The 15,283-nt window shown below is 39.1% G+C and overlaps 1 protein-coding gene across 1 annotated transcript in view; it reads right to left on the reverse strand.

Annotated features, from left to right (window-relative positions):
- LOC102259738 (chromosome unknown open reading frame, human C4orf22) overlaps positions 1 to 15,283 on the reverse strand; it is a 561,692-nt gene that overhangs the window by 69,195 nt on the left and 477,214 nt on the right. Inside the window, exon 4 of the mRNA XM_005857421.1 lies at positions 3,096 to 3,238. Within this exon, the coding sequence (XP_005857483.1) occupies positions 3,096 to 3,238 (143 nt within the window). The remainder of the gene's footprint in view (positions 1 to 3,095; positions 3,239 to 15,283) is intronic.

A 15,283-nucleotide genomic window follows, 5' to 3' on the forward strand; every position in this document is an offset into this window, starting at 1 on the left:
GGGAGCAGGCCTAAGCCAGCAGGTCGTTATCTCCCGAGGGGTCCCAGACTGCGAGAGGGCACAGGCCAGACTGGGGGACCCCCCTCCCCCCCCCGAATGCACAAATTTTTGTGCACCGGGCCTCTAGTATTATATAAAACCGAGGAGGAAAAAAAACTATAAAATAATAAAACTCTCTAATTGAGAAAATCATAAAATATTATTAAAAGACATTATATAAGGCATAAATAAATAAAAATAAATAAGTAGAAGACAATATTATACACATGTCAACTAATTATACATTGGTCACAACTTGGAAGCAATTCCAATCAAAATTATAACTTTTATAAGTTGACTTATAACTTTAGAGGTTGACTCTAAAAATTATCTAAAAGAGAAAAGGGCAAGTATAGCATAGATACTTCTGAAGAAAAAAACCAAGGTGAATGAATTGTCTATTTTATATCAAGAATTATTATGAAAATAACACATGAGCAAGATTCTGTTATTTCAGGGAGGTATGAATAAAACAAAGAGTGAGCCCAGAAACAAACTAACTGTGAAAAGATAACTTTAAGATAATCAATGAAATATGAATAAGGACTAACTAGGTATTCAATAATATTAAGAAATTATTTTGTTAGGTGTTATAATGTCATCATGTTTTCTTTTAAAATGATTATTAGATAAGGATTCATACTTAAGTGTTAACAAGTGAATTATATCACCTGTATTTGTTTTAATATAAACAAAGCTGTTAAGGCAATAGAATTTAGTATTTTTAGTAAATTATTAGTTACAGGGGTAGTTATGAAGAGGAAGAGGTCTGGGTTAATATCTGGATTTTGCTTCTGGTTGCAGGGGTAGTGCCGTTTGCCAAGATAGAGGATAAATAAGACACAGCAGTCTTCAGGGATTAAAATAAGTTTAATTTTGGAAAAAAATATTAGGTGCTAATGGGATACTGAGAGTTCTCTGAAGTTAGCAGTAGGATAATTGAGTCTGAAATAAAGAAGAGAGATCTGTGCTCGGGTTGTAGTTGTGAAGATTAGTCTACTCCAGCGAAGTGATCAAATGACGGAAGAGAACATACAGTGTATGGTAAGAAAAAAAAGGATGAATTCTGCTCAATACCAATATGTATAAAATAAACAAGGGAGAGTTCAATGACAGATTCTGAGAATAAGAGTTTAGAGTATTCGAATAGTTTTGAGAAGAAAGGATTGATCAGCATGAAGATTAATCAACCCTAATCCAATAATTTAGAGAAGTTAAATAAGATGAGAACTGAAAATAATCCACAGGATTTAGAAATTGGCAGTCATTGGTGAATTTATCAGGACTTGTTTCATTTGAATAATGGTGGCAAAGGACCAATCACCATGGGTTAGCGACTATATGAGAAGTGAGAATTGGAGACACTTGTTTTGAAGAGTTTATCTGGAAACTGAAAGAGAGTTAGGGCAATGGTTGGAGTACAAAGGGGATGTCCTTTCGTTATAGAAATTACTTCAGTATGTTTAGAGGCAAAATGAAGTAGCCAGTTGACAGGGTCAGTTTGAGACTCTATAAAAAAAGAGGGAACAATAGATGAAGTATAGCTGGAAAGACAGGTGAAAAGTATCAAAAACAAGTTGAATTGGCTCTAAACAGCCCAAGGAGTTCCTTTTTTCTCTGAATCTAAAAAATAAATATGAGAGAATATTTCACTTAGTAAGAATGAACTATTTTTTTTTAGACTCAGGGGAAGACATGTTCTGAATGCAGATGGCAAGCTCAGAGACCAACAGCTGTCATAATCAAATTATGACTAGAAATTATCAAAAGGGCTCTCGGGGGGGTAGGGGGGCTGATTTATGAGTCAATTTTGGTTGACAGAAAGACTGACAGATCAGGTGGTAGTTTCTATGTTTAGACCCAATGATCTCTGTGAAATGTGAAGCAAATCATATGTGGATAAGATTCAAGGCCAGCAGTTAAGAGCAATGGTTTTGAGAGAGTGAACTTTAGAGTCTTTGGGGGGAGGGTGGTGAAATTAAGAGTTGAGAAAAAGCCCATGAGTGAGTGGCTGAGGGCCACTCAAGCTGAGTTTGGAGACCATAAATTATTAGTAGCAGCCATCTACACCTTTGTGAAATTTTCTTCATCAATACTCAGAGGTATGGCTCCAGGTGCAAGCAAGAGATGTCAGGATCAATCTACTTAAGGGGGGTTAACAGGACAAGTGGGATCAAGGCACAAAAAGACATGGGCAGTGGGTATTATTGCAAGAGAGAAGTTAAATAATATGCCCTGCATCTAGGTTAGACAAGATAAGGTGTAAGTCCATGAAAGTAGTGATGGGTTAAGAAGTCTTTAGGTAATAGCAGTAAGTATGGATAGAAGATGGCAGGGGTGTCAGAGGAATATTGTTACAAGTGTCTACTAATGAGCTTGGATACAGCAGTGGAGAGTTAAAGCAGAATTCTGCTACAATTTTGTCATTCTATAGTAAGTTGAGAGATAGTGGCGTAAGAAGTTAAGCTTGAAAGCTATTGAGCAGGAGGCAGAGGAATGAGATCTGTGACAAGATTGACAGTGTAGAGCAGTTCCTATGTGATGGGGTCATGGCTCCAGAGGAAAGAGTAGGAGTCAATAGTAAAAAGAATGATGGGTGGAAGGAATCCCAGAATAAGCCAGTGATAAGAGTAAATGAGAGCGAGCCAATCAGAGACCCACACTTTGGTTGGTGGCCAAAGGACAGTGGGAAGAGAATGTGGTAGATGGACCACTCCAGTGACTTCTAGACAAACCAAGTCCCAAGTGGTCAAGGGTCCTGTGAGGTTAGCAATTTTTAGGCTCCACTTATCATTTAAAAGGAATGTCACTGAGAACTTACTTATCTCATCTATGAAGAGTTCTCTTTCTCAGGCTGTTAATGGGGAAAAAATGCATCTATATTCATTTCCTATTTTAAAATTTATTTATTTTTCATTAAAACCACTCTTATCATGTTCCTATTATGTACACATTAGTATTATAGGTACAATGCAGATCATGAAATAGAAGTCATTTATCCCTGCCTCTGAGGAGCTTGTTTTCTTATTGAAGGTATGAGAAATGTGTATATTTACCTCAAATCTGTGGATCTTGGAAGAAGTCTTTTTTTTCCATTAAAGTAGATTTCAAAATCTTCAGTCTTCAGCCTGTGGGCATAGTCAATATATCCTGATATCTCTTGCCCATGAGAATTCTTGTCACGAATGAATATCACAGACTGGTAGTACAGAAAAATAGAGAATGGAGAGAGTAATTAATAAAGGTCATTTGAGTAAATGTATCCTATATAATAAAAGAGAAACATGTAAATTAACCATCCCTCTGCTACGCCCAAGCCACGCCCACCAGTCACACCCACCAACCAATCAGGATCGAGTATGAAAATTAACCCAATTAAGATGGCAGCAACCACGGAGCTGGAGCAAGCAGGAGGCTTGGGTTACGTTCAAGGCTACAAAGTTTCAATTATAGGAGATAAATAAATCCCAGAAAAAAAAAAAAGAAGAGGCTGGGAGCTTGGGTCGCTGGGGGCTGTGGCCAGCCTGAAAACAGCCATCAGCCCCTCACCCAGGCTGGCCAGGCACCCTAGAAGGACCCCCACCCTGATCCAGGACACCCTTCAGGGCAAACCAGCCGGCCCCCACCCATGCACCAGGCCTCTATCCTATATAATAAAAGGGTAATATGCAAATTGACCCTAACAGCAGAACAACTGGGAATGACTGGTCACTATGACACACACTGACCACCAGGGGGCAGACGCTCAATGCAGGAGCTGCCCCCTGGTGGTCAGTGCGCTCCCACAGGGAGCAGTGTTAAGGATGTCCGACTACAGCTTAGGCCTGCTCCCCGCTGGCAAGTGGACATCCCCCGAGTGCTCCCGGGCTGCCAGAGGGATGTCTAACTGCCAGCTTAGGTCCGATTCCCTGGGGAGTGGGCCTAAGCCAGCAGGTGGTCATCCCCCGAGGGGTCCCAGACTGCGAGAGAGCACAGGCCGGGCTGAGGGACCACCCCCCCCAGTGCACAAATTTTTGTGCATCGGGCCTCTAGTATGATAATAAAAATTATGGTTATTGAGTGTTACATGGGCCAGATCTTATTCTAAGTGCTTTATATTTCACCCTTATAATAATCCTATGAGGTAGGTACTATTATTTTCTCCTGATGAATAAAGAAATTTATGACAAGTTAACTGAGTATGAAAAAATGTGCATTTATATACTTTTATAAAATAATATAAATGATAACTTTTAGAGGTCTTCTTCCTAAGTGCAGACTTTATTTTAAGTGTTTGTAATACATCATTTATTTACTTTCCCCTCAATCCTATTGTCTTCCCTTTGTCAACATTTTTAAATTAAGAAAAAACACCTGAGATTAAAATCCAGGCTCATGAACTTGTCCTTCTAATCTTTACATTCTTCTTTCATCTGAACTCTTATATATTTTCTGTTATAGAAACATAAATTGGGTCTCTTTTTTCTCACTACCATAAGAATTTAAAGATCTCTTTACAAATTAAAATGACTTTACAAAATTAATTCCATAGGCAAAAATTATATAGCAAGTACATATTTCTCATTCATACTATAGTTCTAGGAGAAAAAAATAATTGGAAAAGTTTTTAATGTACTTATTTCCAAATCTAGATCAAAGTGTGGAATTTCCTGGCAAGTTCTCATTCGGGAGACCCTATAAACAAATCTTCCTTTCCTCTCCAGCAATCACTGGATATTACTTGTTGTGTCTGTGCAGTCAATTACAGGAAGCACTAATATGGGTTTCCTTACATAGCAGAGCTTCAAAAAGGACGAAGCTAGAAAACTTATTTTCCCCACTGACCTAAACAAATGTATTACTAACAATATCCCAATTGAAAAAAAAAACAGAACAGAAACACAATTAGTTGCAATTTTGCTGATAAGCATCATCTTCCTGCATTCTCTGGTAGTTTGAGTACTGAGAATACTGTGCTGAGAAAGATGCTGAAGCATGTTTGTGACTCAAGGGGAGGAAGTGTTATGATGAATTAATGATATTTCCCAAAGATACAGCTGGAGGAACTAGCTTTCATTGTTATTCAATCTTATATAGGTTCAATCCTTAGTCCTCCTCATTTCCCCCACATCACTCCAAGTTAAGTTAAATTTATATAGATTTCTGCATGCTTTCCGCCACTTGTTTTTTAGCTTTTACAGCACAAATTCTAAATAGATAGCAACTCAAAAAGACTTGAGACGCTTACACTGCAAACCAATAGCTAGTGCAGTTGTCCCTGCTTATAGAAGGCCACAGGCTATAACTATTAAAAATTCATATGCAGTCCTAAAGGTGCTTGAAATCTTTATCCCATCAGGCATTCTCCAGATCTTAGGTAAGTCATGCGAGGACATAGGGAGGTCAAATAAGTCCTCAACTTTTAAAATGGAACTCAACAGAAAAACAATAACAACCAACCAATCAACAAACAAAAACCTCCTCTATCTTTATCTGGCTCCCTTTTTAGATGAAAGATGAGTCAGCCTTATTTTTCCAGCAGATTGGCATACCAGATATTGAGACTGACCTTCCTGTTGAAAACAAATCAAATTCTGGATATAATCTAAAAAGCAATTTATAACATGCATTTATGCTCTGGCAAGAAAATAGGATTACTCATAATCTAAAAACTAAGTGAAAACAGGAACCCAGAGAAGAAAGTAGAGCCCTAAGATTGTCTTTGTCCTGTGCCACTATCTCAGACACAGGGCCTTTAAAGAGGTAATTAAGTTAAAATTAACCAATTCAAATAGGCCCTAATTCAATCAGACTTCATAAGAAGAGAAAATTTGAAAACACAAAGATATATTAGGGGTTTGTGTGCATAAGGGAAAGATGATGTGAGTACACAATGAGAAGGAGCTATCTGTTAGCCAAGGAGGGAGTCCTCAAAAGAAACGAAATCTGCTGACACGTGGATATACTAGTATCTTGGACTTCTAGCCTTGAAGACTATGAGAAAATAAATTTCTGTTATTTATACCACCCAGTCTGTGATAATTTGTTATGGCAACTCTAGCAAACTAATACAGATAGTAATAAATTAAAACAGTTAAGCAATTATAATAAATGTAAATGGCCAAATGTTTAACTTAAAAGGCAAAGGTTATTACAGTGGACACAAAAATAGAATATAAAATATAAGGTTGAAAGTTAAATGATCAAAGAATATACATAATATATTTATATCTAAAAAAGAGCTGTATCAGTGTTTTAAATTAGATAAAATTGACTTTAAAGCAAAAAGCATTACTAGAGATAAGAGTCACCAAATAATAATAAAAGAGTCAACTCACAGAAAAGTATAACAATTTCAAACTTGCACGAACCAAATATAGCCTCAAATTATTTAGAGTAAAAATTGATAGAATATAAATATAAACAGAGAAGTCATCATCACTGTGGTAAATTTATCTTTCTCATTAAGATTTATATCAAACAGAACAAAATACATAAATGCTATAGAATTAATATAGATATTAAAGAATTAAAAAAAAAAAGTTGAATGCTCTGTTTTTACCTTATTTGAGTACCTAAACATCTTTACTTTAAAAAAATATTATTTTTATTGATTTCAGAGAGGAAGAGAGAGGGAGAGAAATATAGAAACATCATTGATGAAAGAGAATCATTGATCAACTGCCTCCTGCACACACCCTACTGGGGATTGATCCCACAACCCGGGCATATACTCTGACTGAGAATAAAACCATGACCTCCTGGTTCATAGGTCAATGCGCAACTACTGAGCCACCCTGGTGGTGCTTGTTTATTTTTTATTATATGAACTAGAGTCCTGGCGCATGAAATTCATGCACTGGGGGGTGGGAGGTTCTCTCAGCCCAGCCTGCACCCTCTCCAATCTGGGACCCCTCAGGGATTGAGCCTAAACTGTCAGTTGGACATCCCTCTCACAATCCAGGCCTGCTGGCTCCCAACCTCTTGCCTGCCTGCCTGATTGCCCCTAACCGCTTCCGCCTGCCAGCCTGACCACCCCCTAACCACTCCCCTGCCAGCCCGGTCGGTCCCAACTGCCCTCCCCTGCAGGCCTGGTTGCCCCCAACTGCTTTCCCCTGCTGGCCTGTTTGCTCCCAACTGCCCTCCCCTGCTGGCCATCTTGTGCCCACATGGGGGTGGCCATCTTGTGTGAGGGCATGATGGTCAATTTACATATTACTTCTTTATTATGTAGAATTGTCCAAGAATTAGAATGATGTTAACTAACACTTTTGATTTATTAATTTAATGTATTCATTTATAAAATGTATATTTTCTTCCAAAGTGAATACTAGTTACTATTACTAATGCTACTTGCTATCATTTATTAAGAAACCACTATCTTCTGAGCAAAACATTAGAATCTTTACATTCATTATCTTATTTAATTATTCCCAAAAATGTATAGTGATTAGATAGCATTATTATCCTCATTTTCTAAATGTAGAAACTCCAAGCTTTGAGAGTGTGAGGAATCTCCCAAGGACATGCAGCTAAAGAGTGGGGTACCCACTTTCACACCCAGTAAATATTACCTATTGCTTTTTTACCATTACTGATACTATTGTATTTGTACTATTGTATTGTATTGTAGAGTTCTATCAGTTCCTTAAAATAACATGATCTTTAAAATATATATAACAGCTTGACCAGCCAGCATGGCTCAGTGGTTAAGCATCGGCCTAGAACTAGGAGGTCATGGTTTGATTCCTGGTCAGGTCACATGCCTGGGATGGGGGCTCAATTCCCAGTGGGGGGCATGCAGGAGGCAGCTGATCAATGATTCTCTCTCATCATTGATCTTTCTTCTCTTGCTCCATCTCCATTCCTCTCTCTGAAATCAATCTCTATATATAAAAGCCTAAGCAACCGTTACGACCAGTCCACCAAACAACCAGTCAACCAATCTCTATGATGTGCACTGACCACCAGAGGGCAGACGCTCAATGCAGGAGCTGCCCGTTGGTGGTCAGTGCGCTCCCACAGCCAACCTCCTGCAGCCGGCTAACCTTCCCTCAGTCCCTCCCCCCAGCCGGCTGGCCCTGATGGGCCTCAATTGGGACTGGGCGAGATGGCCCAGATCGACCACAATCTTCGGCCAGGCTGAGGGACCCCACCCATGCACGAATTAGTGCACCGGGCCTCTAGTAAAAATATATTTAAAAGTATATTGAGGTATAGTTTATATAAGATAAAATTTATGCAGTTTTAAGTGTGATTTTTAGTAAATTTACAGAGTTCTGCAACACAATCCAGTTTTATATTATTTTCATCACCCCAGAGAAATCCCTTGTGCCCATTTCAGTCACCCCTGTTCCTTACCCTCAGCCCCAAGCAACCACTAATCTACTTTTTGTCTCTATAGATTTGCCTTCTCTGGATTTTTCATATAAATGGAATCATACAATATATGATCTTTTACATTCTAATAACATTTTTATCACAGTTAATTTCCCAAAAGATACATGAAAACCATACTTTATATTTTTAAAGGCTCTTTTAAATGATGATGTTATGTTTCCAAAATGCTCATTGTTCTTAGATAAGACCCATTAATCCCCTCTAGACAAGTCAAGATATAACCAATACAAGTATTTCCGTAAATCAAATGATACTCATTTGAAGCCATGAATATTAGTTTACATTTATTTGCAACCTAAGCAGAAAATACTACTTTTTTTTTTTAAGTAACAATAACAACAAACGCACAAGAGCAAGCTATTGATAATATCCAGGTACAAGTGTTCCTGATATTGATGTAGGGGCTTTGATGCCAAGGATCCTATGGAATCTGAGATTTTTACTGAAACGGTTTGTGACCTCAAGTGTGAGACCAGTGTCAGTTGAAAAGACTTATGGAATGCTTAGTAAGGTCTTCATTACTTCTCATGTGTTGGTAAAAGATGAATTAAAATACAATTTAGACCATTAATATATCATTTGGATCTTTGGCTGCTTGTCTTTTTCCCAGAAGTGGATTAAAATACAAAATCCATAAACGTGTTATGAGTTGAGTACATGTGTTGCCTGATTTTTCTTGCCAAACACTAACTAGGAGACATAAACCTGATACATCAAAATGGGGCTTTTTCAACAGTGAAGCCAAAATCATTTTTAAAAAATGCACACCAAGCAGCATGTTGCTGCACTAAAACTGAGACATCCATTTCACGGGGTGAGATGTCAAACAATGAGGTTCTGGTGCTGCCCTCTGAGACCATCAGCATGCACCCTGACGGAGACAAGTACAGCAAGAATATCTCCTGGAATTTTAAAACTCTGCAATGCTTTCATGAATCATTAATTTTGGGGAATCTTTATTTCATTTCAGAAGAGAAACAATTTTGCAAATGGAGACTAAGTTCTGACAATTGTCTTGTAACACTTTAAAATTTCTCTGAAATTTTGATTATAAATCATAATCAGTATAAAATTCCCTGAAAAAGTTATCTTCTTAAACTTTTTATGCTGTAATTATTTTAAAAGTCCATATCCTCTTATTCAATTGTGTTTAGACACATATTTTCACTATTCAACTAAATTCTCAGGGTTACATTTAAGACAGTTCTTTGTGCTTCCTGTTGGAGGCCTAACCTCAGAACCAGCCCTTTTACTTCACTTCCTGTTGGTTAAAGGAGGTCACAGACCAACTTTGATTCAAGGGGTGGGGAAAGCGACTTGATCATAGTTGCAGTTTTATTTTTATTTTATTCTTATTTTTCAATTATAATTCACATTTAATATCCTATATAATAACAGCATAGTATGCAAATTGTCCCCTAGACTGGGAGTTGTACAGGAGTTCGACCAGGGGGGCGGGGCCAGCTGGGGGTGGGAGGCCCTGGCCAGCAGCTGGCAGCAGCTAGGGACCCTACCAGTGCACAAGTCTTGTGTACTGGGCCTCTACTTATCTTATATTAGTTTCAGGTGTACAGCATAGTGGTTAGACATTTTTTTTTAAATATATTTTTAATTGATTTCAGAGAGGAAGGGAGAAGGAGAGAGAAATAGAAACATCAATGATAAGAGAGAATCATTGATCAGCTGCATCCTGCATGCACCACAGTGGGGATCGAGCATACAACCTGGGCATATGCCCTTGACTGTAATCAAACCTGGGACCCTTCAGTCCACAGGCCAACTCTCTATCCACTGAGCCAAACCAGCTAGAGCAAGACATCTTTATAATTTGCAAAGTGATCCCCCAATAAGTTTAGTGCCCGCCTGGCACCATACAAAGTTACTACATTATCATTGACTACTAGAGACGCAGTGCATGAAATTCGCGCACTTGGGAGGGTCCCTCAGCCTGGCCTGTACCCTCTTGCAGTATATTATTGACTACTAGAGACCCAGTGCATAAAATTCGCGCACTTGGGAGGGTCTCTCAGCCTGGCCTGTACCCTCTTGCAGTCCGGGAGCCCTTGGGGGATGTCCGACTGATGGCTTAGGCCCATTGCCTGGCTTCTGGCTGAGCGGCGCTCCCCCTGTGGGAGTGCACTGACCAACAGGGGGTAGCTCCTGCGTTGACTGTCTGCCCCTGGTGGTCAGTGCATGTCATAGGGACTGGTTGTTCCACTGTTCAGTCGATTTGCATATTAGCCTTTTATTATATAGGATATTCCTTATGCTGTAATTTATATCCCCATGACTATTTTGTAACTACCAATTTGTACTTCTAAATTCCTCCACCTTTTCACCCAGACAAAACAAGCCCTTTCCTATCTGGCAAAGGTTCCTTCTCTGTTTCTGTGAGTCTATTTCTGTTTTGTTTATTTATTTTGTTCTTTAGATTCCACATATGTGACATAATATGGTATTTGTCTTTCTCCAAGTCTGACTTATTTCACTTAATGTATGATAATGCCCTCTCTGTCCATCCAGGTTGTCACAAATGGTAATATTTCATTCTTTTTTATGGCTGAATAATATTCCAATGTATATATGTACCACTACTTCTTTATCCAATTGACTAATGATGGAACTTGGATTTCTTCCATATCTTAGCTATTATAAATAATGCTGCAATTGATATAGGGGTGCATATATCTTTTCAAATTAGTATTTTGAATTTTTTCAGATAAATACTCAGAAGTGGAATTGCTGGGTCATAAGGAAGTTTATTTTTAATTTTTTTAGTAACCTCCATAGTATTTTCCATAGTGGCTGCAATGATTTGCAATCCCATCAACAGTGTACAAGAGTTCCCTTTGTTATCCATCCTCATCAACGCATTGTTTGTTGATTCACTAATGGTAGCCATTCTGACATGTGTGAGGAGATACCTCATTGTGGTTTAATTTGCATTTCTCTGATGATTAGTGATGTAAGCATCTTTTGATTTTATTGGCCATCTGTATGTCCTCTTGGAAAAGTGTCTATTCAGGTTCTCTGCCGATTTTTAAATGGGATTGTTTGTTTTTTTTGATGTTGAGTTTTATGAGTTTCTAAAAATAAATTTTGGATATTAACTAACCCCTTATTGAATGTATCATTGGCGAATATTTTCTCTCAATCAGTAAGTTATCTTTTCATTTTGTTGGTTTCCTTTGCTATGCAAAAATGTTTTAGTGTGCTATAGTCTCTTTTGTTTAGTTTTTCTTTTCTTTCCCTTGTCTGAGAAGATTGTAAATCCATTTTCAATTATGCTACTATAACAGCAAATAGCTTCACTATCAAAATGTAGATGTTTCTGTATTAATTTTGATATTTCTTTTATTTCACACACCCAATCAATCACAAAGTCCTGTTGATTTTACATTGACGATCTATCTCAAACCATGCCTTTGCTTTCTATGCCCATCATCATCTTATTTCAAACCTCATTATTTATTTGTTGAGCTATCATAAGTACTTTCCCTGACACCATTCATGCATTTGGCCATCTCCTAGAGCAGCGGTTCTCAACCTGTGGGTGGCGACCCCCTTGGGGGTTGAAAGACCCTTTCACAGGGGTCACCTAAGACCATCGGAAAACACATATATAATTACATATTGTTTTTGTGATTAATCACTATACTTTAATTATGTTCAATTTGTAACAATGAAATTGGGGGTCACCACAACATGAGGAACTGTATTAAAGGATCGTGGCATTAGGAAGGTTGAGAACCACTGTCCTAGAGTATCCCAAAATGTCCTGTCTAAAACAGAAACTTAATGTTTCTCCTCATTTTATTAGCTACTTGGAGTTCTGAAGTACAACCTCTTTAGTATTCAAGATTGTTCATAATCTGATGCCACCTACCACTCAAGAGCCAATCTCACCTTTCCCTCTTAGGTAATCCCCTTTGTGCAAGATGTTAATGTTTAAGTTCATTACTATTTATCTTTATTCAATAATGCATTAATATGTTTTCTAAGACTCAAATACTATCTCAAAGCTTATCAAGAAATATTTTTACCTTCTTCACTCCCCCATAATCATGATACCTGCTCCTCAGAAGAACCTCATTTGATTCTTTTAGCTGTTTCTAAATAATATTAACAATAATATTTCTTAATTTTTAACTTAAAAATTCCTTTAACTTTTCCTCCTTCCATCCCCCCAATTTTAGAGCCATTCAAATATTAGCCACAGCTGAGCCATAAAATTGGAGAGGTCAAAGTATTTATTCCCTAAGCTATCATTATATTTCCTTTCTCCAACAATGTTTTATTTTTCTAAGAGTTTAATTGCTTTGGGTTTCCACTCACCTCAGTTTTCTATGAACCTATCACTGATCCACTCCAAAAATTCCAGTAGAATTATCACCATCATCTCAATGCATTCATAATCAGTCAGTTTTTATTTTTCATGGAGATGTACCCTTGGGAGATTACTGTCATCTTTATTTGTACTTGATTCTTTCTAGGTTTCCACCAGAATTAATTATCATTTTTTAAAATTCTCTTCCCCATTATCATAGGAATTTCTTCTGCTTATCACCTGAACTCCCATAACAGTTTTTAAAATATTTCCATTTTAGCACTTATTACTTTATATTGTAGAATTTGAGGTCCTTGCAGAATGGAGACTATATCTTTATCTAACTTTGATATTTACTCTCTGTCCTGGCCCTTGGTTCACAGCATATGTGTAACAAACATGGTTTGGAATTGAGGTGATTCAACAAAGTCCAACAAGATAATATGCCAGAGTGCTATTTATTTAATTACTAGAAGCCTGATGCATGGATTCAAGCACTGGATGGGTTCCTCAGCCTGGCCTAGGATTGGGCCAAAACTGGCTCTCCAACATCCCCCAACATCCCCCGAGGGGTCCTGGATTGTGAGAGGGCAGTTCTCAGGTGACACACCCCAGAATTGGGCTCCCTCCTCTCTGGGTCCAGGGTGCAGGTGAAGCAGATTTGGGACCAACAGTGCCACAGCAGCAACCTACCCCATGCCCAATTCTGTGAGGAATCGGTCTCCCTCCTCCCTCCTCTCTGGGTCTGGGGGTGTGGGTGAAGCAGATTTGGGGCCAACAGTGCCCAACAGCAACCTAACCCATGGACGATTCTGTGAGGAATCGGGCTCCCTCCTCTACTGGTCGGAGCATCTGTCCCCTGGTGGTCACTATATGTTATAGCTACCAGGTGAAAGGTCAAAAGGTCAGACAGTTAGTTAGGCTTTTATATATATATACTAGAGGCCCAATGCACGAAGATTCATGAAAGAATAGGCCTTCCTTCCCCTGGCTGCCGGCAACACCTTCGCTCTGGCAGAGCTGCCTTTCCGCCTTTCCATGCTGCCTAGAGGCCCAGAGTAGCTGGGGCAGTGAGGAACACCTGCGTTTTCGCCATGGTGATGACACAAGCATCCCGCCCCATCGCTTGGCGCCTGCGTGAGTGCATGCTGCCCACAGGCCCACCATCTTTGTCCAGTTAAATTTGCATACTCAATCCTGATTGGCTGTGGGTGTTGTGAAGGGGCGGTCAATTTACATATTTGTCTATTATTTGTGTGTGTGTGTGTGTGTGTGTATATATATATTAGAGGCACAGTGCACAAAATTCGTGCACGGGGGGGGTGTCCCTCAGCCCGGCCTATACCCTCTCCAATCTGGGACCCCTCAGGGGATGTCCAACTGCTGGTTCTCAGAATGCTAATATGTATGTATATAAATCCTTTAGTTGATCTCTTATAGGGCTACTTATTTAACCTGTAGATAAAATATCAAGCTCCTTATTTTAGCTGTTGGAATAAATTTTTAAAACCCTCTAACCTAACTAGGGTAAAGCTGGATGGAAGTAACTGCTTTCCCATGGCCTTGAATAGATCTTTAAAATGTTTAGGTTTACAAACTTTGGTAAGACTTAGGCAAGAAATAAGTGTACCTCCTGCTTGCCCACTTCTATGGCACTAGTTTTCACTCACACAAAGGCAGCCTAATGGTCTCCACAACTTCCCTCCCCTGCTGGCCTGATTGCCCACAACTGCCCTGCCCTGTCGTGATCCACCTCCTTTGCTGGGACCTGCCTCCTCTGTGCAAGGCGGCAGAGATGCCAGACCAGACTCCTCCGCACCATGCGGAGCCGCGAGACCCCCAGGTTTCACCACACAGAGCGGCTGCCAGGCCCCGCCTCTGCTGTGCATGTGGCCATCTTGTGGCGGCCATCTTTTGACAATGTCTGAGAGGGCACGGGGACCACCTACGCTTTTATTAGTATAGATATATATAGATGCTTCACAGAAAGTGTCACCATGCACCAGAAAATAGTGCTAAGTGTGAACTTTTAATGAGTGTTTATTATGTGACAAGATTTCTTTCATTAAATCCTAACACCAGTTGAAGAAAGAAGAGGTACTAGGGCCTGGGCTCACGTGGTTAGTGTGATATACTAAATAGACTTCAGAGACCATTGTGTCTGGGTGCTGTCCTAGGTGCTAGAGATATATTCAGTAAATCAAGACCCTGACCTTACAAAGTTCACAGTCAAGTGACAGATGACTTCCTCATCTGGAATTTTGGAATAAATTTCCTCTCCTTTACCATTTGAGCATTTTCTCTTATCCTTTAAAACTCATCTTTTTGGGTTTTGTAGACCAATCCTCCTCCCCCATGCAGTGTCCCACAGAACCCATTTTTTAGCTCTTTCCTAAACTAGCACACTGTATCTCATTGGTCTCTCAACTGCTTTGTCTTCCAATTAGATTGTGAGCTGTGTGTGATCAGGAAAGCCATTTTTTTTTTGGTTCCTCCACAGCCATGCTTCATGCCCAGCATAGAGAAGATATGCAATAA

This window comes from Myotis brandtii, unplaced genomic scaffold (genome assembly GCF_000412655.1).
Source record: "Myotis brandtii unplaced genomic scaffold, ASM41265v1 scaffold111, whole genome shotgun sequence".
NCBI lineage: Eukaryota > Metazoa > Chordata > Mammalia > Chiroptera > Vespertilionidae > Myotis > Myotis brandtii.